The sequence below is a fragment of the Grampus griseus genome, assembly GCF_964374135.1.
Source record: "Grampus griseus genome assembly, chromosome: 6".
Lineage (NCBI taxonomy): Eukaryota > Metazoa > Chordata > Mammalia > Artiodactyla > Delphinidae > Grampus > Grampus griseus.
In genome coordinates, this window is record NC_139000.1 from 10428959 (window position 1) to 10451797 (window position 22839).

The 22839-nt window shown below is 53.9% G+C and overlaps 1 protein-coding gene across 1 annotated transcript; it reads right to left on the reverse strand.

Moving 5' to 3' along the window:
• Positions 1–28: 28 nt before the first annotated feature.
• OLFML2A (olfactomedin like 2A) lies at positions 29–22819 on the reverse strand (the record flags this gene model as incomplete). The annotated part of the gene is made up of 8 exons (XM_082656786.1): positions 22682–22819; positions 14313–14576; positions 9643–9750; positions 7302–7511; positions 5256–5502; positions 2868–3102; positions 1620–1801; positions 29–633 (listed from the first exon to the last, which is right to left on the reverse strand). Exons 1-8 carry the CDS (start codon positions 22802–22804, stop codon positions 29–31), a joined length of 1974 nt encoding a protein of 657 aa, XP_082512912.1. The 5' UTR covers positions 22805–22819.
• Positions 22820–22839: the final 20 nt, after the last annotated feature.

The window sequence follows — 22839 nt, forward strand, 5'->3', positions numbered from 1 at the left end:
ACTCCTCTCCCGTGAGCCCAGGTCTCGCTCAGACCACGAAGTGGAGGGTATAGGTGAGCTGGTGGCCGTTGTCCCAGGCGTAGAGCACCCGCTCCTTGGGGTTGTAGTCGATCTGGGTGGTGTAGGCGTGCTCGTTGAGGAAGGGCAGCTGCGGGCGGGCGTCGGTGCCCGTGTGCGTGTCGAAGGCATAGGCCACATGGCCCTCCCGCTGGTTGTAGGTGTCCACGGCGTACAGGATGCCGCACACCAGGAAGCAGTTCCCATAGGAGTTTCGCCGCAGCCACGTCTTCCACGTGGTCTCACGGTGCACCGACAGGTCGCCGGGGTCCAGGCGGCTCAGCACGATCACCTCGGACTGGGCCTCGTGGTGGTCATCCGCAGCGGGATAGATGACCCACAGGCCGCTCTCGTCCACGGCGAAGTCAATGTCCGAGTGGCCGCGCCACTTCCAGGGTGTGGTGTCCTCGTACACCGCGTCGGGCAGCATCGCCCAGGAGGCCACAAAGCGCTGCCGCAGGTCGTACTTGATGATGTTCTTGGTGAAGGCGCGGTTGTAGTAGAAGGCGCCCTGGTACACCACGTGGCCTGTGCCGATCCAGTTGTAGGGCAGCTTGTACATGTTACTCCAGCGGCCTGCGTGCGGAGGGCGGAAGGTCACACCAGAGCTTCCCGAAAAAACCCCAGCCCACCCCAGGGACCAGGGAGGCCAGGGACCAGGGCTCTTGGGTGGCCCAGCAAGGATACTGAGTGAGCTATGGGCCTGGAGCTGGGCCAGTTATCTGATCCCATCAAGACAGTCCCATGAAGGAGGTACTATTATTATCCCATTTGCCGGGGAGAGAACAGGCTCAGAGGGTTCAAGGTCACTGGTTGTGGAACAGCACAGCCAGGATTTAGATACAGGCTGTTACCAGCCCCTGTGCTTTGTTTCAGGGCGTTTGCCCACGCTGTTTCCTCTGCCTAGACTGCCATTTCCCATCCTATCTGCCTGGGGAATGCCTCAGCATCACCTCCTCTGGAAAGTCTTCCCTGATCTCCAGGCTGGGTTCCCATAGCCCCCGAGGCCTCCCTCTAGCACTATATTGACATTGTTTCTTGAAGCCTTTGCCATGCACATCAGATTGTGCATTTCTGGAGGGCAGCTCATGTCTAAATGACCCTTTCCCCTCATCATGTTCCAGATCTGATAACCAAATTTCTGCCCTTCCCTGCCCAGACCTGAAGGTCCTGTAAGGCCTGGGGCTCTGCTCATCTGTAAAACAGGGTGATAACCCCCACCTCAAAGATATCATGAGCTGATACACACTGGTGATTAGCACATAATAAGCACTCAACAAGTGGAAATTCTAAGCATTGTTACCCTTGACAGTAAATTACACTCATGAGGGCAAGACCATGTCCATCTTGTTTGCTGTTGCATTCCAGCTTCTGGCCTGGGGCCAGCACATAGGGGGTGCCCCCAGACTCCTCTTCTTGTGGTGGCTGACCATTCAGAGCTAGGCCAGGCAGGGGAAGTCTGGACCACAGGAAACCACAAGGCAAAGGAGGGCCAAGTCTCCATGGGGGACCCTCCCTAGGCTACCCACACCTGCCCCTTTCCCATCACAGGGGTCCCTGACCTTGCTTGAAGTTTTCCAGGTTGCGGAATTCCACCAGGCTGTTTCCATAGTAGTAGTTGGTGACATAGATCTTGTCATCCCTCGCAGCGGGGTCCTTCATCCAGGCTCCCTCATGGCGCCCATAGCTGTGGTGTCTCACAGGGGGGTCCACGGCCCGGAGGGTGCCCTCGCAGCTCGTCTCTCTGCCTGTGGGGAGCAAGGGGTGCAGCATTTGGTACACAGACCCACAGACGCTGAGCCAGAGCAACAGTCCTGGGAACGTTATCTGGGTCTTACTTAAATCCCTCCTGAGGTTTTGTTTGCAGCCTTATGTATTTCTTTTTTCTTTCTTCGTGATCAAAGCAATGTCTGATCATTGTAGAAAACACAGAACATTCAGAAAAGGAGAACGGAGAAAATAAAAATCATTCAAAATTCTATTATTCAAAGAAATTTTTAAACATGTGGTATTTCCTTCCTTTCCTTTTTTTTCTCTGCATGTATAGTCATGCAGACATACTTAAGAAAAAACATGATTCTGAATATACAGTTTTAGGTATCCTGTTTTTTCCTTCCACTGAGCAATCTCTCACATCATTAAATGGCCTTTTAATGATGTGATCTCAAGGTTCCACCAGGCCGCCAGACAGCTGCGCCCTTGAATTTATTTAACCAGTCCCCTCAGTGTTAGGCCTTTAGATTATGTTCAGTTTTCTGACGTTAGAAACAGGCTGCAAGGAAACCAGTTAAGCTGCAGCTGTTGTTCACATATCTGATGGATCCTTTAGGAAAGAGATTCCTAGAAGTGGAATGCACGTGGACCAAAGTAGGGAATGGTTTTGTCTTGTTATCACAGATAGCCAAGATGCCCTCCAGAAGGACGGGCTCCATCGATGACTTAATGAGGAAGATTTCTACCAAAGACACAAGCCAAAACTATAAACATGGAGATAAAAACGGCCAAAGACTAGACAGAGGAAATACAGAAGTGAAAATAGTTGCTGGATTTGATGATGGGGTTCTAGGTGACGTTTTAAGAAGAATTTGTTGGAAACACTACCTTGTTTCACTGTTAATGTTGTCAAGCTTTTTCTGTAACGATCAGATAGCAAACATTTTAGACTTTCCAGACCACATACTTCTGTCCCATATTCTTTAACAACCCTTAAAAAATGTAAGAACCACTCTTAGCTCAAGGGCTGTACAAAAACAGGCTATAGGCTGTGTTTGGCCCACGGGCTGTAGTTTGCTGACCCCTGGGAGGCTTACTCACCTTGGCTGGGGACTTCTGGGCGTGAAGGTGGCGTGGTGGGCAGGGGACTGGTGATGGGAGTCAGGGTAGGGGTGGGGGTGGGATCCGAGGCAGGGGTGCCAGGGGCCAAGTCCGCTCCCTCAGAGGCCCTGGGCCCAGTCTCGTCACGCTCTGCTGAGTTGGGCTCAGGCTGCCTGCCCTCCACCCGGGGCGGCCGCTGCTCCAGCCAGGAAGTGCCCTTGAGGGCGTTATCTGTGGAGAGAAGACCCTGTGCTCACATCCCAGCAGCACTGCCGCTGCCCGGGGTCCAGGCCCACTGGGTCCCAGCGCTGGGGCCATGGGGGAGACGTGCGGGTGGCCCCTAAGGAGTGAAAGGCCTTGAAAAGTGGGAGGTGGGGAAGGCTTCATGGTCAGCAGACTGGCTATAGGCCCCTGAGATGAGTGGCCTCGGCCAAGTCCCCTGCCTCAGTGGGCCTCGGCTTCCCCTTCCGTGAAATGAGTCATGAGGTCCACCACGTCAAGCTGTTGTGTTGATTAGAGGAAAATGTGCACAAGACATTTGCACAGATCCTGGCAAATATGAGGTGCCAGATGTGAGACCCCTTTCCCCCCTCAATGTCCCTTTGTACCAATTCCTTCATTTCCTGGATCCAATTCCAGGAGGCAGACACCCTTGCTCCCATTTTACAGACTTTCTCCTAGTCCGCTGCCCTGGAAACACCCTCTAGTTTCTCTCACCCAGGATTTGCCACTTCAGGTAGGGCAGGGCAGGTGCAGCCAGCTTCCCGTCACCTCTGGACCCCAGTTCTCTGTCTCTGCCCCCTCGTTCATCTCCTATCTCCCATCTCTCAGCTTTCTTGGCATCCCTCCCCCACTTCTTCCACTCCTGCTGGCACAGGCTTTGCTGATAGGAAGACTTTTTCAGCTCCGTGGGACTGGTTTGGGGCCATCTCTGCGTCCTCCCTGACCCACGCTTTCCTGGGTTGGAATGGATGGGGTCTGGGTAGGGAAAGACTCAGTGGCACAGCGCAGGGGACAAAAACTCCTCAGCCTCTGGGTTCCAGTCCCACTAACTCGCCGTGAAACCTGGAGGCTGTCACTTCACCTCTCTGAGCTTGTTTCCTCTGCTGGATCAAGTGCAACAGCATGTGTGAAAGGACTCCGCAGGCTGTGATGCCAGAGACAAAGGAATGGTGCTGTTGTTACCGTGATGGTGTGGCCCCCAGAGATGCACTGAGGCCCCTTGACTCCAAGACAATCACCTGACTTCTTCCTTTTCTCTCCCTGCTGGGCTTCCTCTTTGCACGGAGGTTTAGCCAGGCCCTGCTGTGGAGCAGCCCCTAGAGTCTCTTGGGAATGCGGGCACCCCCTCTGGTCAGCAGGCCTCAGTGGGGCCCAGCCTTGGCAGCCTGCCAGGGCAGGGGCTTGTTCCCACGGCCCTCACTGGCAGAGTCAGATGCCTGCAGCTGTTCCTGGGCAGAGCCCTGGCCAGGGGTCAGAGGCTCTATGCCGTGGCTAGGCTGACCTGGCAGGACTCAGAGCCAGCAGCTGGCACCAGGAGCTGGGAGAAGAGGCCCCTGAGCCCTGAGAGGCCAAGAATTGAGGGGGCTCTTGGGAGACTGGTCCCTCACAGTTCTACCCCTGGCCCCCTTGGGCATGGGCTGGGCAGAGAACCTCACTGGAGGAGGTGGTCAGCAGGACCCTGGAAGGGGGAGCAGGCTTGGGACACCTCTCAGGGACATCAGAGGAGAGCAGGCATCTGGGGAGGGGCTCAGGGGAAGAATCAGGAGCCACACCAGTGGGGATGGCCCAGAAATTTGGGAACTCTTGGAAATTTTGTCTCTTGTTTCTCGGTTCATTATTTTGTTGTCCTTCACTGTGATCGGGCAGGGAGCTGTAAGAAAGATACAAGAGTCTGTGGGCTCTTCTTTGGGGAGAAAAGAGTGGGAGGTGCTGGAGAGGCCATCCACTCCAAGGCCAGTCTGGAAATGGGAGGTGCCTCAAAGGCCCCAGGTCACTTCCCAGAACGCTGGTCTGGTCCCTGTGTTTGCCCGCCCACCAGAGGCAGCTGCCTGGTTATGGGTTTGCTTTTTCCCACTAGACTGTGAGCTCCGTGTTAGGCAGAAAGTCCGGAAGGTACAGCACGTACATAGTGAACCTTCCGCACATCTTTCAATGAAGAAGGAAAAGGCCAGTGAGGGTGGAGACAGCTATAACTACTGGAGAGGAACTGAGTGGCCCTTTGTGTTGATTTGATCATTTCATCCCCAACAACCCCAGGACGAGCAAAGGGCACCAACAGGTAACCCATGGAGCTGAGATCTGGGGCAGTCTGACTGTAGAGAAGACCCTGGGTCCCTGTAGGGGCCCCCACTCCCCAAGGTTCCAATCTTCCTCTGACTCACCAGCCATGGCCTCGGTCATCTCCTTTCTGCCCGCCTTGTAGTAGGTGATGCCTCGGATCACAGCCTGCTGCTGGGCCAGGGCCCGGGGCTTGGCTGTGGTCTGGGGGAGTCTGCCCTTGCCCTCCTTCTTCAGCTTCTCCACTTTCAGCAGCTTCTCCTTAGGAGGTTTTGGGAGGCCCTTGTCTACAAAGCTCTTCTGCATGCTGCCATATTTGTTGTTGTCTTTGCCTTTCCCTCCAGCTGTGTCCTGGGGGAGAAGGGAAGTCTCAGATTTGGAGGATGGTAGAAGGGATGTTGCGGGGCGTCAGGAGGCTCAGCATGTGGGGGCTGGTAATGGCCATGTTGCTCCTGGCCCTGCATCCCAGGTGCTCATGAAGTCACAGCTTTCCTCCCATAGTTACATTCATGACTGGGGTGTGCCTCAGTTTCCCCACTCAGCTCTCTAGCTCCCCTGCAGGCTTGAAGCCCAGCCTGATAGGTTAGATTCCTGTTCTACTTCCCAACTCCTGTACACTCCCCGCTGGGGGTAGACTACAACGGTGTGCTCCCTGGGGAAGTCAGCTTCCCATCCCTGTCTCTCACTCATTGATCTTTGTGTGTGGGCAGGGAGAGGTTCTCAGGCCCCAAGGCAGGGTGACCAATTCATCACCGTGTGATGGAACTTTCCCAGTGTTAGCACTGAAAGTCCTGTATCCTGGGAAACCCTTCAGTCCCGGGCAAACTGGGATGGTTGGTCACCGGGGCATTGACCTTAGGGCATGCTGTTTCTAACATTTTGTGAATTTTGTTATTTTTGCTTCCTTTTAAATGCCTCTGATGCTGGCTTGGCACAAGAACCTAGGGCCGGTGACATCACCCATTGTTAGGCAGGGTCTCTAGGAGATACAGTAAGTACAGGATCTAGACCTTCTGTGCCACTGCCCAAACGGGATTCATTCTTACTGTGGAACTGGCACACGAATGAGCAGGAAGCCAGCTCTGGGTCAAGACACTAGGCTTCCTCCCTGCTTTATCAGCATCTAGGTGGTCCCTGCTGCAGACACAAATAGCCCCATTGTCAAAACGTCAGCACGGAGGCTGAGGGGTGGAGAGGAAGAGCGTGGGCTCGGCTGTCAGGCAGGCCCGGGTTCCAACACAGCCACCTTCTCTGAGTGACCCCGCTCCGTGTTTCTTCATCTGCCAAACTGGCGACGAGCATCCTTCCTCGCAGGTGGCTATAAGATTAACTGAGATAATGTCTGCGAAGAAGTCAGCTCCCTTTTTCCTCCACTCACCAAAACACAAGGCCGCTGTGGGAGTGGTGGGCTGTATCCTGCATGTGGAACTGGTCAAAAGGGCACGAATGGGACTGAAGTCTAGTCTGTACTCCATTTGCCAAGCCGCACACCCTGGTACGTGTCTGTCACAGGAAGGAGCCTTTGTACAATTTATCCACCCAAAGGGGGCTCCTCCTTTTAATTTATCTGGCCTGTGGGAGAGCCTTTTCTGCAGCATGTCTGCCTACAAGAGGGCCTTTCTCAAATCTGCCCGAAGGTGTGTTGTGTGTCTGGTGGCTCAGCCTGGTGAGGGCCTTTGCTCATTTTGTGCGCTGAGTTTGAATATGGAAGGCTGGGTGTTTGCTGCAGGAGTTCTCCACCCCAGGATGGGTTGGATGAAGTGGTATTAGTCGGCTGGGGTCCCCAAGGCATTGTCCATCTACCCATGAGCAGGCCTGACCCAGCCAGGGGCCCAGCCGCAGCAGGGGAGGTTAGAAGTGGTTTTGCCGCAGCCGACCTGGTTCCCCAGGACCAGGCAGGGAGGGTCATCTCTACAACCGTGTCCCTGGGCTGGAGCCCCACGTCTGCCCCCAGTTCACCTGTGTTGATGGCTCACTGAGCAGCAGGCAGCCCCTGCCCCCGCCCTGCCACGGACTCCCCCGCTGTGCCAGCCCTCGGCCCATCCCGCAGACCCGAAGCCCCACCCAGCTGGCCCTCAGGGCCGAGGTCCTGGCACACTGTGCTCCCAGCCCACCCACCTTCTGGCCCGTCGCAAGAGCCCTAGCCTCACCTGAGCCTTACTGCCAGGCCTGGGGGCTGGGGCAGCGGCGGGCGCCGTGGCCGCGTCCTTCTGCAGCAGCTGGAGGCCCAGACTGGAGAGCTCCTTCTTGATACTCATCATGATGGCTGAGTGGTTCTCGTAGTGCCCCAGCTGCTCCCTGAAGTGGCGCATGCTCTCCCTCACCACCTCGTTCTCCCGGCTCAGGTTGGCCTTGATACTCTGTGGGGGCGGGACCCAAGACCTTTCCAGCCTCTGACTGTCCCCAGCCCCGGGGGACACCCCAGCTTCTGCCATCAGGCTTTGCTGCCCAGTCTCCTGAGCAGGGCCTGGGGGAACGGGCAGGGCGTTCCCTCCCTTCCTCCCTGCCTTCCTTTCCTTTGCACGTTGCTTTCTCACTTGAGCCTATTTTGGGAACTCTTGCATATCTGTATATATAGCACTCCCCATACCTTTTTCTCGCCACACAGTTTCCACTGTATGGATGGGCCAAAATGTATTTAGCCAGTCCCTTATGGATCCACCTTTTAAGTTGCTACCAATCTTTTGCTACTTTAAAATTACCTTTTAATTTAGCAAGTAATACATAAATACCTCTTTTTAATAAAATACTCAAACACCGGAACTCTGTGGGGTTTTGCTACGGTCTCTGATCCCTTCCTAGTCTCCAGGTCTCCGACTTCTCTCCTGGGCAGGCTTGGCTCCTCCCACCGCACCAAGCCCCACCTTTACTCTTCCTCTTGTTCTCCTGCCCTGCCTCTTTGTCTCCCTACTGCTGGGGACTCTGCCTGGCTTTAGCAGCCCCTAGCCCCACTCCCACCTGGATCACAGGGTGGACAGAAGGCACACTGTGTAAGGCAGGTTTCTCAGCCTCAGCACTACTGACATTTGGGCGCTGTAGGGCTGCCCTGTGCACTGTAGGATGTTTAGCAGCGTCCCTGGCCTCTGCCCGCTAGGACCGATAGCATCCGCCACCCACCTCCCCCAAACTGTGACAACCAGAAATGCCTCCAGATAGTGCCGGCTGTCCCCTGGGGAGCAAAATCACCCCTGGTTGAGAACACTGATGTAAGGGAAGAAAGCAGAAGGAAGCTGGGACCCCAGATTGTCGCCTGACCTCCTGCGATGTTTTTCCCTTAGGCAGAGGGAGCCGTCTCCTCCTCAGTGAGGCTGTTCTCTCCGCCTCCCCCCCCCCACCCCGTGGTAGCAAAAACTTTTTCTTTTTCTTTTTTTTTCATAGCTATCACTTAGTGAACAGAAGCAAAGCACAGATAATGCAAAACAGAAGATAATTTAAAAATCATTTCCTTGTGGCTGCAGAAATCATTTCTGGTTTGTTCCAGACTCTGCAGACATACCCTCCAGATCGTCTGGCTCACAGTTGCGTGAAGTGAGTTAACATTTCCTAAGATTACCAGAGGAGAGGTCAAAGGAGGCTAACTGTAGAACCAACAACAGGAGAGCCTGGCATGTACTAGATGCACAGGAAATGCTGGTGCACAGCAGAAATTCAACGACTGTCACCATTCTGCCATGCTGGCATGGGCCTGGCACATAAGAGATACTCACCAAACACTTTTTGAATAATTGAAGCCACTGTGACCCCAACTTTGGGCTGAGTAAGGGGTTAATCTCCTCTCGTGGGGCACAGGATGCCCAGGTGCCCCCCTCCCTGTGGAAAGGAAGCTGGGAAAGGAAGCCTTCACGCCCCTCCTGGCAGCTGCATATCCCCAGGCTCCCAGCAGCCCAGCAGGGACCGGATGCAGGAAACAGGCGGAGGCCAGGCTGTGCCAGCAGAGATGCAAACCTCAAACCTGCAGCCTGAACCTCCATGCTCACTCAGCTCTGTCCCTGTCCTCAGGGGGCAGTATCAGCCACCCGCCCAGCCCTCCAGCACATTTACCCTGACCAGGAGAAGACACTTAGCACCTCTGCCTCCACGGTAGGTGGGTCCTTGAACAGCCATGCTACCTCGAGCTTGGCCCCCGTGGGCTTGGCCGGTCCTGCACAATGCGAATGGTTGCCCCAGACTTGTGCAATATATGGGCCCTGGTCTTGGCGAACTGAGGGCGACTGCAAGTTTCAGCCCCCTCTGCACCTCTTTCATACAACCAGCAGGTGCCTCAGTTTCTCTACCCAGCCTTCCAGCTTCCTACAGGCCCTTGAGGCCCAGTCAGACCTCTTCCTCAAAGGCTGGACCCTGTGGCCTGTATCTCCTTCTCCCAGCTCCCTGCAGGAGTCCAGCTTCTAACAGCCACCAGGGTCCAGACAGAATTACCTAGGCCCCTTCGGACACTGCCCTTGGCCGCCAACACTGCACCAGCCTGGCCTCTGTTTCGAGCCCTGCCCTTACCTCTTCCAGCGTGTTCATCTGGGAAGCCACTTTGTGGACGTAGGCGTGCACCTTCATCAGGTCCATGCTGTACAAGGTGCCCTCCAGGAGATCCACCATGGACTGCAGCTGCCCGGGGAAGGGTGAGGGTTAGGGAAAAGGCACAGCACGCGACCAGGCACAGAGGGTGCAAAAGGAGCCCCACCAGAGCGTGAACCCCAGAGCCTCTGAGTGGTCTGCCTGACTAGACCCAGCCTGCTCATAAACACAAGAAAAGCTCTTTTGAGCACTTCCATATGGCAGACACTGCATAGGGGCTTGAATGAGCCATTTCACTTAATCCTGAACAACCCCACGAGGTGTGCAGTGGACACGGGGGGAGCTCCATCCACATCCCCTGGATCCCTGCTTCTGTTTCTTGTGCCCAGCCTTGGCTTCCATGTGCCTCCTTTTAACAGTCTGCATCTGTGACTCTCTTCAAAGAGCCATTTGCCCACCAAAATGCCTGGGAGTCTATGTCCTCCTGGGGCAGCCTGTAGGCAATGCCTGATTGGTGTGGGCATCTAGTAGCCCAGCATCCTAGCTAGAGTGGCCAAGATGCCAGCGAGAGTGTCAGGGAAACCTTGGCACAAGGAGCCGGTTGGGAGATCAGCTCTCCCTTGCTTCTAGCGGGTGGTTCCTCCAGCCACCCCTGTACGCGCTCTCAGGGCCTGAGCATGGTGGTGCTCCTGTCTGGCCTTGGCCAGCTGTTTCCAACACAGTTTTACTCCCACTCTCCCAGGGGTGTTCAAGCTGTTTTAAGCCAGAGTTCTTCTCTGAATAGACTTTGATCTCTAAAACAGAAAAAGGGGGTGGGGGGCTCTGGTGGAAGCAGGGATAGGGCCTCGAGTCTTCTCTGCTCCCCTACAACCTTGTTCAGACTCCGAGGGGTTGCATGGTACCCCAGGGCTCTGTGGAGTTCAGTTTGAGGACCATGCACGGAGACTCTCCTGGGCCTCAGCTTCCTTCTCTGTGAAATGGGCAGCAGGGTTGTGGAGCGGAGCAGTGCCGTCTGGATAGGGCTCAGCTCAGAATGGGCACACAGCAAGGCCTTCATGAATACCAGCAATGATGATTACTATTCCAGGTGGCTAAATGGGACCTCCTAGCTTCACTTCTGCTGCCTTCATGGCCCCCAAAACTTTGACCATGGGTCTCTCCCCTGCTAGATTACTTGCTGTGGCTCCCCACTGCCCAAGTGTGACTACTTATCTCCTGACCCTGGCATTCAAGCCCTTCTTGATCTGCCCCTGCCACCTTCTTCGGCCTCAGCAAATGTTCACTCTGGGCCAGGCATTAAGGACAGTGATGACAATACAGACACGAGCCTTCATGGTCCTTTACAGGCTGTCAAGGAGTGCAGAGTAACACAGAGGTGCCTGGATCGGGGAATGCAGGTGGGAACACACACAGGTGCCCAGGTCATTAACGATGGGGCACTGACCTTGTCTGGGAGTGTGTGTGGTTTAGTAAAGGCTGCCAGCAGGAAGTTTTGTTTGAACTGAGCTCTGAAGAAGGAGCACAAATCAGACAACGATGGCCGGAGAAGGACATTCCAGGCAAAGGGAACAGCTCGTGCAAAGAGCTGGAGGTGTGAAGACACATGGTGTGTTTGAGCCGAGCAACTCAAAATGTAGTCTGCAGACCAGCACAAGTCCAAGCTGCTCGTTACCAGTCTGTGATAAAATAATTACAGAAAGCGAGCGTAGGCTTTTATAAACTTTCAGAGCCATTTGACAGAGAAATTTTATATCTGTAGACTCTAATAATACAACACTGGACTTGTATTTTGCGTGTCTGTTTCTATTCCAATTCATTTTCCTAACAATTCATTTTTACAGTATTTTACAAGAGTGTTGGTTCTTGACAGACTTTATTTTTGACCGAGCCACGTGGCTTGCAGGATTTTAGTTCCCTGATCAGGGATCAAACCTGGGCCCCTGGGAATGAGAGCGCCAAGTCCTAACCACTGGATCGCCAAGGAATTCCCAGTTCTTGACAGATTGTTTGAAAAACTGGTCTTTCACCACATATAGTTTGAGAAGTACAGTGTGGAACTGACAGGCGGCTAGTGGGGCTGGGGCAAAGAGAGGGTAGGGAGGCACCCTGGGTCACACCCACTCCACTTACTCTCACCCAGAATGTTCTTATTTCTGCTCTGCTCGAGGGACTCCTACACATCCCTCAAAGCCCAGTTGTAATGTTACCTCCTCCTCTGGGTTCCCACAGTCCCTGGGACGTCCATTGGCCCGGCACTGACCGCACTGCCATTACTGGGCTCAGGAGCTGTGTCCCCATAGGACTGGAATTCCTCAAGGGTGGGGCCATGCTGAATTCAGGTCCAGAAGGAAAGGGAATCTAGAATCCCATTCTTCCTCCTCAGAGCCATGCAACTAAGGCTAAATCACAGCTGCAGTTCTTAGCTTGAGGGGAAGGGTTGGGGTAGAGACAGGGGCAGGTATAGGGTGGGTTGCCCTGTTCCCCTCCGCAGTGGCTTCCCCTAACCTCCTCTCCTGGGGGGGGCTGCCCACTGAGGGAGGGGGAGCCTAGTCAAATGAGAGGGGCCTCAGCTCTGTCTCCTACTGCCTCTGTCCACTTCTCCTCTTGGGGCTCACTGGGTACCTGTCGGGTACTCACTTATACTCCTACAGTATCAAGGAGGCGGAGTATCTTCTCTGTGTTCCTCCTACGACCCCTCCTGCTGGGTTAATCCCACCACTGCCCCACTCCAGTCCTTTAAGGCTGAATAAAACCCCCCATGGCTGCTGTGCACTGAAGGGACAGCTCCCGGCTGAGAGAACTGCCCAGTGACCTCTCCACTGGGCAAGGGGACACAGCAGAGAATTCTGGATTCAAATTTCTTGCTGTGTTATGTTAGGCAAGTCACAGTTCCTCTCTGGGCCTCAGATTCCTCCCCCAAGTAAAGCTGGGAACATAAGTTCCCTCTCCAAAGGGCTGTAGCAAGGATTAAATTAGCCAGCATTTAGGAAAAGGTTTTGTCTATCCTCATGTCAAGTATGCTTACAATTCAGTTGTTGAGAAGTAGATTTGAGCAAAAGTTGGTTTTGTCCCTGTAACTGAAGACTGGCCTATGGCTTCAGTGCCTGGAGTCTGCAGGGCCCTACTGGGTTTGGGAGACAGTGTGGTCCAGGAACTGCCAAGTTGTCAAGAGGCTACTTGGCCTAAAATTCAATCGCCACCCCCAACTTCGAGAGTTTTGGTATCCATCCAGTAGTTACAAAAATAAAACTAAAGTTAAATTTAAAGAAAACATTTTTAGCCAAATGTTGGGAGACAGTTCTTCCCAGGCCTCTTGCTTTTCTGCATGTCTTGCCTGCAGAGGCACTGACTGTCCTTGTTCCAGGCCATCTTGTTGCAGAGTGAACAGCCTTGGAGCATCCAGAGTGTTTCCCTCTGGAGCAGGGAAGGTGTGCTTGGTGCTCATTATAAGAGATCTGGATTCTCTAAGTTGGGGCTCCTCTCTTGGAAAACATCCCACTGTGTGTGCAGGTGTTATCTGGCCCTCACTGCATCACCCTGTGGGAAGTGAGTGGGAGAACCAGTGCAAGAAAGTGGAGACACTCTGGCGACTGTGAGTAATAAAGTCCTTTGTCTCTGGCTCGTGTCTACTGCCAGCGTCCATGAAACTAGCAGGCTAACTTGTTAGCTTACAAGTAGGGTAACATCTCAGTCAACTTCACAGTTCTTGACACGAAAAGGGCAAAACAGACACATGTTTGGAAGGAATTATAAAAGAAAAGGATCCTCTCAAAAGCCACCAAATTATCTGGCTATTACAGAAAGGAAGACAGGAGAGCAGGGTGATTTAGAACACATGCTTTGGACACAGCAGGCCGTGAGTTCACATCCCAGCCCCACCAGGCCCGCCAAGCACGGAGTTGCGCATGGTGTGAATGGCACGAAGGTGCCGGGCTGTATGGGGGACTGTGGTCTCCCTGCACATGCCTGTCCAAGCCATGGGTCCTGGTGGTGGGCCCGGCACAGGGCTGTGACACCTAGAGGTGGCGCCTCTTTCTAATCTTCCTATGGTGGGGTGGGGGGAGGGGACTATAAGCACAAAATTTACATAAAAATATGGTGTAGACTTGCGGCTGCATGTCATTATGTGAGAGCTTGGGCCAGTTACCTAACTTCTCCAAGCCTCAGTTTTCTTGCCTCTAAAATGAGGACAAAGATCCCATACTTCACAAAACGGTTTAAGAATTTAGAGAAATAATGTTAAAAAAAAAAAAAGAAAAGAGCTCAGCACAACGTCTGGCACGAAGGCGGTACGTGAATATGGGAAACGTTATTACATAAAAAACAATCAAATGCCACAAAATACTACATGGAGGTGCTAACACATGACCTGGTTGGGTAAACCACAGGACACTGGGATAGATGCTGCTAGGTGGTAAAGGGCTCTATCCAGGTAAGCTAGCCAAAGGATGCTGCCTCCATCGCTGACTGGCCGAATGCTCTTAGGCAGGAATTGGTTTCCTCTCAGGGAGCCACTGTTTCCTCACCTGTGAAATGGGACCCCTGCCTTAGAACGTGTGGCCTTTTCATTGGAGGGATAGCCAGCGCCAGCCTATGCTAGGTATTCACGCAGGAGTGCGGTCCCATCCCGGCCTTTACTCCAGAAAGTCTACCTTGAGGAGCTCGGGTGCCTGTTTCTTGAGTTTCTCCATCTTCCACTCGTTCTCGCAGGGGTTGAGCGAGGAGGGCGGCGCGGTGCAGGAGCAGCGGCAGTCGGTGCCGGAGCTCACAGTCTCCACCGTGTAGAAGTCCTCCACTCGCGCCCGCCCGCTGCGCACCCGGCTGCACGCGTCCTTGCTCAGCGGCCGCATGATGCACTTGCAGCGGCAGTCTGAGCCCTCCGAGGTCATGCGCACCTGGTCCACGTCGCCGAACACCTGCAAGAGGGGCCCCGGTGAGCCGAAGGCCAGCGCTGGAGGGAGGGGGAGAGAAGGAGAGGGAGGGACAGGTAGCAGGATCCGGCCCCCCTGGCCTTTGGGGGCACCATTAGAGTGGGCTGAGAAGGAAACAAATTTCCTTACAAGGAAATAGAAACCTTATAATAATAACAACAATGAAAAGAGTAATGGCCGCTGTGACAAACAGTTTGGCTGTTTCTCAATAAGTTAAACATGGAATTACCATGTGACCCAATAATTCTACTCCCCTGGGTATATACCTAAAGAATTGAAAACAGGTGTTAAAGCAAGGACTTGTACAGGAATGTTCACAGCAGCACCATTCACAATAACCACAAGGTAGAAACAACCCAAATGTCCATCAACTGATCAATGGATAAACAAGGTGTGGTATAGCCCCACAATGGAATATGATTCAGCCATAGAAAGGAATGAAGTACTGATACATGCTACAACGTGGATGAACCTTGAAAAATATTATACTAAATGAAAGAGCCACTTATTTAATATCCAGAATAGGCAAGTCCATAGAAAGAAAAAGCAGATTAGTGGTTCCCAGGATGTAGAGAGAGGAGCGAATGGAGAGTGTCTGCTTAGTGGGTACACGGTTTCCTTTTGGAGCGAGTGATGACAATGTTCTGGATCTAGGTAGTGGTGATGGTTGCACAACTTTATGAATGCACTACATAAATGCCACTGAGTTGTACACTTGCTAATGGTTAAAGTGGTAAATTTTATGTTATGTGTATTTTGCCACAACAGTAAAAAAATATGAATGGAGACCTTTTACGGAGCACTTACTACATCCCAGGTTTCAGGTGCGTTACACCCTTTAATAATACCTGTGCATGGGGGGGGGGGGTATCGTTATCTCCAAAGTCCTTAGCCTGGCCTTCAAGACCTATGTGAGCTGACACCCTCCCTCAAGGCCCTCCTTTTGCCACTCTTTCCTTCACTCCACTCCAGCCTCAGGGGCCTTTGCAGATTTGGTACCCTCATCCTGAAACCCGTATCCCTCCCATATTCCCTGAGTTCATTCCCTCACATTAACTTACACATTACCTCCTCTGAGAAGCCTTCCCTGACCACACACCTCCCATTTCTCTCTGTCCCCTTATCTAGTGGCTTTGCTTTTCTTTATTGCACGTACTACCATCTGAAATATCTGTGTTTTCTTATTTTTTGTCTCCCCAACTCTACTGAAGGCACCTTTAGAAGCAGGGACTTGTGTCTAGTTCCCTCCTATATCCCCAGAACAGTGCCTGCTTGGCTGATAGTAGGAGCCCTGGAAATATCTGTTGGATCAACAAGCCCGTATTTTACAGACACTCTAGAGCACAGGGCTGAGAGCATGGTGTCTGGAGCCTAGGCCAGTAACTGTGAGATTGTGGGCAACCCAATTTTTCTGTGCCTCTGTTTCCTCATTTGTAAAATGGGCTCCTGCCTCACGGAGTTGTCGTGAGGATTAAAAGAGTTAATATAGGTAAAGAACAGAGCCTAAGCAATAGTGAGTGTGTCTTAAGTGTGAGCCATTATTCATACAGCTAAAGAAACAGAGGCTCAGAGAGGAGAAGTCACAAGTTCACACAGCTTCACCTGGGAACATCCAGCTTTGGATATCTGCCTCCAGATAGAAATGACTGGTTTATGCTGCGTCTCCTACAAATCTGTTTCCCCACATCCTGTGTGACCTTAAACAGGTTACATAACCTCTCTGAGCCTCATTTCCTCAGTGGTAAAATGGATGACTCTCCATACCCGGCCTCTTCATAGTGAGGCTCAAATGACCTCCATTTAGTGGTTTCCCTTCCCTCCTCCCTTTTCCTTCAATCCCACCCTGGGAGGCCACATACCCAGTGTCTAAGTGTGGTCACTGGTCCCTGGGGCAGCAGGACTTTGTGCCTGCAAGACTCAGCTTGGTGAGATCAGCGGTAGGTGCCAGGCCCAGTCACCGCCTCCAGCCTACCTTGCCCTCACACACCAGCCGGGCTCTCGGAGCCCCAGCCAGCCACTGCCCTAGCTGGTTCAGCCAGCCCATCCTGGGCTTCCAGGCTCTCAGGACACAGCTATTTATGGCTCTATCAACAAACCAACACCAAAGGCCTCATGGCTACTAAGCTCTCACTGAAGCCACCAGGACCCAGGTGAGATCAAGGCTCCCTTGGGCTTTCTGTCAAGCCCAGTCCCCATGAGTGTCCCAGGGCCCTCTGGGGAAGGGCAGCAGGCACTCCATTTCTGCTCTGAGCCCTCAGACACCTGTTTGAACCCCTGGCTTCAGCCAGACTCTGGGTGATAGCTGGAGGTGCAGAAGAAATAGAGGTACATCCTTGACCTTCTCAACCATGAGAGAAGCTGATGTAGTGAGCTCTGAGATCACAGAAAGAGACACCCATGAAGACTGCTCAGAGGAGGGCACCCCGGGGGACATCTCTAAGCATGGGTAGAGCATTCCAGGCAGAGCAAGTCATATATGCAAAGACAAGCAAGGGCCTGGCACTTTGGAAGCTTGGAGGAGGTTGACTCTGGCTGGTGCCTGCAGAGTCTGGGTGGCAGGAGCTAAGGCTGGGGGTGGTAGAGCCGCTCGTGGAGGGCCCTGAAACTTGGCTGAGGGTCTGGACTTACTCCTGAAAACACTGGGGATTCATGAAGGGTTTTAAGTAGGAGAGAGCCAGGGTCAGATCTGCATCATGGGACACTCACTCAGGCTGCTCTGTGGACAGACGGTGGGTGGAGGAAGCAAGCCTGGGGTGCACAGCCCAGGGAGGAGACATTTACTGAGAACTCACTGAGTGCTGGGGAAGTGTGGGGCAGTGGTTAGGAACACAGCCATGGGCCACCTACAGCTGTGTGCTCTTGGGTAGATTACTTAACTTCTCTGTGCCTCAGTTTCCTCATCTGTAAAATTAGGGTACAGCTAGTGTGTACCCAGCAAAGGACTGTGTGAGAACTGAGAGATGGAATACCAGGAATATGTTGTAGTTGTTATTATTACCACCAAGAATCCTGACAGGGGCTTGTTTTTCCCTTTGTTTCTCCACGTGGGTGCACTGGTAGATATTCTTAGCAGTGTCCTCCAGATGAGGAAATAGCCCTGGAGCCATCAAATGACTTGTTCAAGGGGATCAGAGCCCAGGGTGGGTAGACTTGCTGTCCCCTGGAGGATGAGTGTGGGGAAGGAGGTGGCTACGGGTGGAAGCTTTGTCCCTGGTTGTCTGTGGGCGAAGTGTACCCTGGGCTCTGCTGGGCAATTCTCCCCGCCTGTGAACGCGGACAGCCAGGCTCAGATGCTGTACATTCTTTAGATCGCTGCTACTACGGTAAGCCTGCCTTCTCTTTGAGACTCTGGGCCCCCTTCCCGGCTCCGCTGGAACCCCTAGGCACCCCCCACCCACTCCCCCAGGTTGGGGTAAGAGCCCAGTGAGGGGATGTGTGTGTGTTCTGTGTGGCCAGGCCAGAGAGGCCTCTTCCTCAGGACTCACCCATAATCCAACGCCCATCCCCACCAGCAGCGGCCTCCACATCAGACTGCAACATTCCTTCCCTCCTCAGATGAGGTGCTACGTCCTGATGGGGGCGGCCAAGGCCCTGACACAGGCCAGGAGTCAGGAATGGAGTCAGAAGAGGGCCTCTGCTCCAGCCCCGGCTGCCAGGAGCCCAGGCAGGCCCCTACCTCCTGTGGTTACTATGTCCTGTGCTGCTTGACTGGAGGCGGCAGAGCACCATGGAAAGGAGCCAGGCCTGGGCTCAAATCCCAGCTCCCACGTGTCCTCCCCGCATGACCTTGACCCCTCTGAGCCTCAGCTTCCTCCTCTGTAAAATGGGGAGGATAACACTCCTTTCCTCATAAGCTTGTCCTGAGGCTAAAATGAGTCAATGCATGCAGAGTGCCTGGCATAGAACAGCTGTTGTCTACTTGCTACTGAAGTTGCTCCCAATAACCCTCCCTCACGTTTGTACATCATTTTCTACCTCTTTGCTCTCACCACGAACCCATCTTGGAGAGGAGAAATCTGAGCATCAGAGAAGATGAGGGGCTTGCCCAGGGTCACACAGCACAGGCTGACTCCAAAATTTAGTTCACATGCTCTTCCTCCTATGACCACCAGTAATCACCAGGCAGGGGCTTCTCCACCAGCAACTGAGCTGGGATAGAGGTGCTGGCCCTGGATCAGGCCTTGGTGGGGCAGGGGAAATGGGGCTCCCACTGAGCCTGACCCACCTTGCCCTTGGCCTGAGGGCTGGAGTTGCTGCCTCAGCCCCCCAGCCCTCCCTGCAGGCTTGCTCAGCACACACTGCTGCCAAAGCCCCCAGGAGTGCGGGTAGCTTGTGCTTAAAAAGCTCCCTAGCAATTTGCAAGGAAATCCCACAATAAGATGGCGAGAAGGTGAACTTGATATTTCTGAAGGGAGATGGATAAATCTGGCCAGAATGGGGAAGAGGGGGTTCAACCGATAAAATGTTCTAGAAACAGAACAGTTTCAAATTGTGTCACCTTGAGGTTGAATCTTCCCTATTCTCTCATGGCCAGCCCAGATTCACTGAGAGACAGTTTCCATGTCCTCCTGCAGGGAAAGACCTCCCCTAGAGCCCATGGTCAGCTGGACACCTCCCTCTGGATGCACCCCAAAGGTACCCCAAACTTAATCCATCCAAAACTGGGCCCAGCATCTTCTCCCAAACCCGTGTCTACCTACCTTCCTGCCCAACCCAGGTCTCTGAGCCTCCTTCCTACTCTGGAACCCATCAGTCACGTTCTTCCGATGGATGCTTCGTTCTAAATATCTCCTATCTCAATCTCTTGGTCTCTACTCCCTGGCCGCAGCCCAAGCTCAGGTTGCATCAGCTGCTACCTGGGCAATACAGGAGCCACCTCTCTGCTGGATTAACCTTCCAAAAGCTCCTTTTTGTTGATCTGTTATTCTCTTGCTCCACAAACCTCCATGAGTTCTCAACTAGAGATGTGCCTCAGAATTACCTGGGGTGGAATGACTTGGAAAATGCAGATGCCCTGTCCTTACTCCACATCCCTTCACTCAGACTCTCTCAGGCTCCCCAGGTATTTGGATGCCCACTAAAGGCTGAGAATCCTAGAGTCCCAGGCATCTCCAAACACCCCAAGTTGCCTATCTTGGATTTTTCAGCAGCCCCAACCTGACTCTTTTGAGCTTCAGTGTTCAAGTCTGTCAAACGGGGAGGGAGCACTGAAGTCTTAGAGTGTTGTGTGAGATCCTGAATGTAAATCCTGGGCAGGGGCTTGGCGCCCAGGATGCTCTTCCCGTGCCCCAGCCAATAGGAGAGATGGAGCAAGACCTTCCCTGCAGAGAGAGCCCGCGGGGCCTCACTGGGTCCCACACTCTGTGTGTGCAGAAGGAGGACTCCATCACTGTGCAGCCCTCGCCTGCTCTGGAGCCTGTTTCCGATTACACCCACAGGCAGCAACTCCCCGAGTGGAGGGGCAGCAACACCTAAGCCTCCGGGACCGGCCTCGCCGGGAACATGTGATCCAGCCTGGGACACCACCGCCTGCCTGTGCTAGCCCTCCTGCTGCCCTGGCCCAGCTGCCACAGGCCTTGGCCTCCCCACTGTCTTCGGGCCTCTGATAAGCAGCAGGGCTGACCAAAGACCCCCTTCGCACCCCAGGATGCATGGGGAACATGAGGTGCCAGCAGCCCTTTCACAGATGGGGAAACTGAGGTAGAGATGGGGAATTCTTAGCCACATTCCTAGGACACGCAGCAAAAAGCAGGTTCCCAGAGGTCTCTGGTGCTGTGCCTGGGTTTCACGTGGTTACCTGTCTGTCCATCCTAACCTTCACACTGGGCAGCCCCTCAGATATGCCAGGGAAGCTGTGAACTCCTTCTCCCACTCCCAAGACGGGCAAAGCACTTCCTTAGATGGAAACCCCAAGTCCTGCTTAGGAGAGACCTTGTTATAAACACAAAATTGAAACATGCTGAGTGAGGAGCTGGCCAAGACCACAGAGTTCCTTGGTGAGTACTGGGGTTGAGCTGCCCCTGTACCCCTGAAAGTACTGGGCAGAAGGTGAGGCTGGACTGCCCAGGAGCAGGAAGTCTGAGGAGGGGCCAACTTAACCCTTTAGGGCCCTAGATAGATTTCAAGTCCCAGACTGGCCTTCCAAAGGGCTCTCCCCTCACCCTCAGAAAATAGGACAGGCTTGAAGAGGAAGGAGGATTGTTGGGGGAGGGAGGGTGATAATGAAAACAGCTCTCTCTACAGAGCCAGCAGGAGTCCGACTGTGCTGAGGAATGCAGAGTAAATTCACCCATCACTTGATTTTTATTTTTCCCAGCTGGCTGAGTGGTGTGGGGTGGGAGGTGTCTGGGGGAGGGCTGTGCTGAGTCCCCCAGCTGCTTCACCCTCCAAACTCTAGGATGTGCCTCCCCACCCCACCAGCCCCAGCTTGCCCTGGGACAAATAAACACACACACACCCCCCCAACCTAGCAAGTGTTTGGCTGACTCACTACATAAACAGGGTGTTGGGTTTTCTTTGTCTTTGCTTTGCTTTGAATGCGAGCCCTCCCCCACAAGCTCTACAGCTCTCTGCATGGCTCAGAGGATGCCCAAGACCAAATATTCCTCCCAGCCAGAGAGATGAGAGGTGGCAGAGTGCTGACCAGGTTAGCTGGGGTTTTTTGCTCACTTGTTCCCCTACCTGAGCCAGGTCAGGGAATCCTAGAAGGCCCTATACGGAAGGGAAGTTGGGGAGACAATGTTTTTCAGATGTCCAGAGGTCCAGAAACAGTCAGTGACTTGCCCAAGGTCACACAGACAAAAAACAACAAAGGGCCAGAACCTAGGTTTTTTGATCCACAAGCTAGCTGTCTTTCTATACATCCTAATTGCCCCATCTGTAAAATGGGAATGATACTCATTCCCTCCTCGTCTTTGGAGCACGTGGTTAGGACTGCAGCTCACTTGTTTGCATACCCTGAGCTGAATCTTCAGGCTGAAGGTTTGCCAGTGCCCACTGCTTATATACTTACCATGTGGCTAGTGACCTCTGCCCTTTACCTGCCTGTGGACAGGGCAGCCTCACCTCCTACCCAGGAAAGAGGCTGGAGAGACATCAAGAGAAGTCACTCTTACTCTCATGCTCTGCAGTACCTCCCTCCTGCCTCTCACTTGCCCCCAGTCCCAACCCAGTCCTCACCGGGTCATTTCTAGAACATGCTCAAGAGGTCCCTGCTCTGACTGACTCTAAGTGCTTCTCCTCTCTACATTCTGGATCACACCCCCTTCTGGGGTCTCTGTGGTAAGATTTCAAAATCACAGTATCATTTATTGGACCCACTAGGTGCCAGAGTGCTGCTAAGCACTACCCAGGCCTGATCCCACTGATCTAGAGATCATAAAGGCCCAGGGTCACCAGCTGAGAGATGGAGGCGGGATTTGAACCCAGGTCTGCCTGACACCAGAGCAGATCCTTTCAGCTATAACTGAGAGCAGCTCAGCCACTTCTGGAGACACCGTGTCTTCTGGAGGGTGCATCAGATCTCTGGCAGGAACACCCAGAGGTCAGGAGAGTGGCCAGCCCAGCTGGGTTCATTGGGTCCCACGTATGGCCTGAAAGCCTTGGCCCAGGGCCTGCTGCAAACCTAGGAGTTGCTAGGTAGCAGTTACCCGGGGGTCTGTCTCCACGTGGGTCAGCCTCCCATGGAAACTTTGAGCCAGATCTCCAGGCTGCCCCTGCCCAGCGCTCCTGGGAATCCCCTCCCTAGGCTGGGGACTGCATCTCCCTGTCTGGGCTGCCTTTAAGTTCCCAGTACCCCTTCTTCCTGGCCCGGGGTTTCAGTACTGACCTCCTCCCCGCACTGGACTGTGTCCAGCTCCCCTTCCAGAGGCTCGGGGTCCCAAGCACCCTTGCCATCTATCTCCAGCCCTTCTTCCCCCACGCACTCCTCTCCCAGGGTCCCTGCCCCTGCGGCCTCCCTGTTAAGTCTCCCCTCTCTGGGTCCTCTGTTCCTGGCCCAGACACCATGCTTAGCCGGCACCCCCAGCCACAGCGCCCCCTCGCGCCAGGCTACACGCCGAGCTGCGCCCTAGTCGGAGGGCCGCACGTACCTTACTGTCAGCGCGCACCGGGCTGGCACGCAGCAGCAGCAGCAGCAGAGGCAGCAGGAGCAGAGGCAGCGGCCGGGGCCCAGGCCCGGGCCGAGGCCGGGGCGGGAGGGCGGCTGCGGCCATGGTGGGACGGGCAAGGCGGGCACGGACAGTGGGCG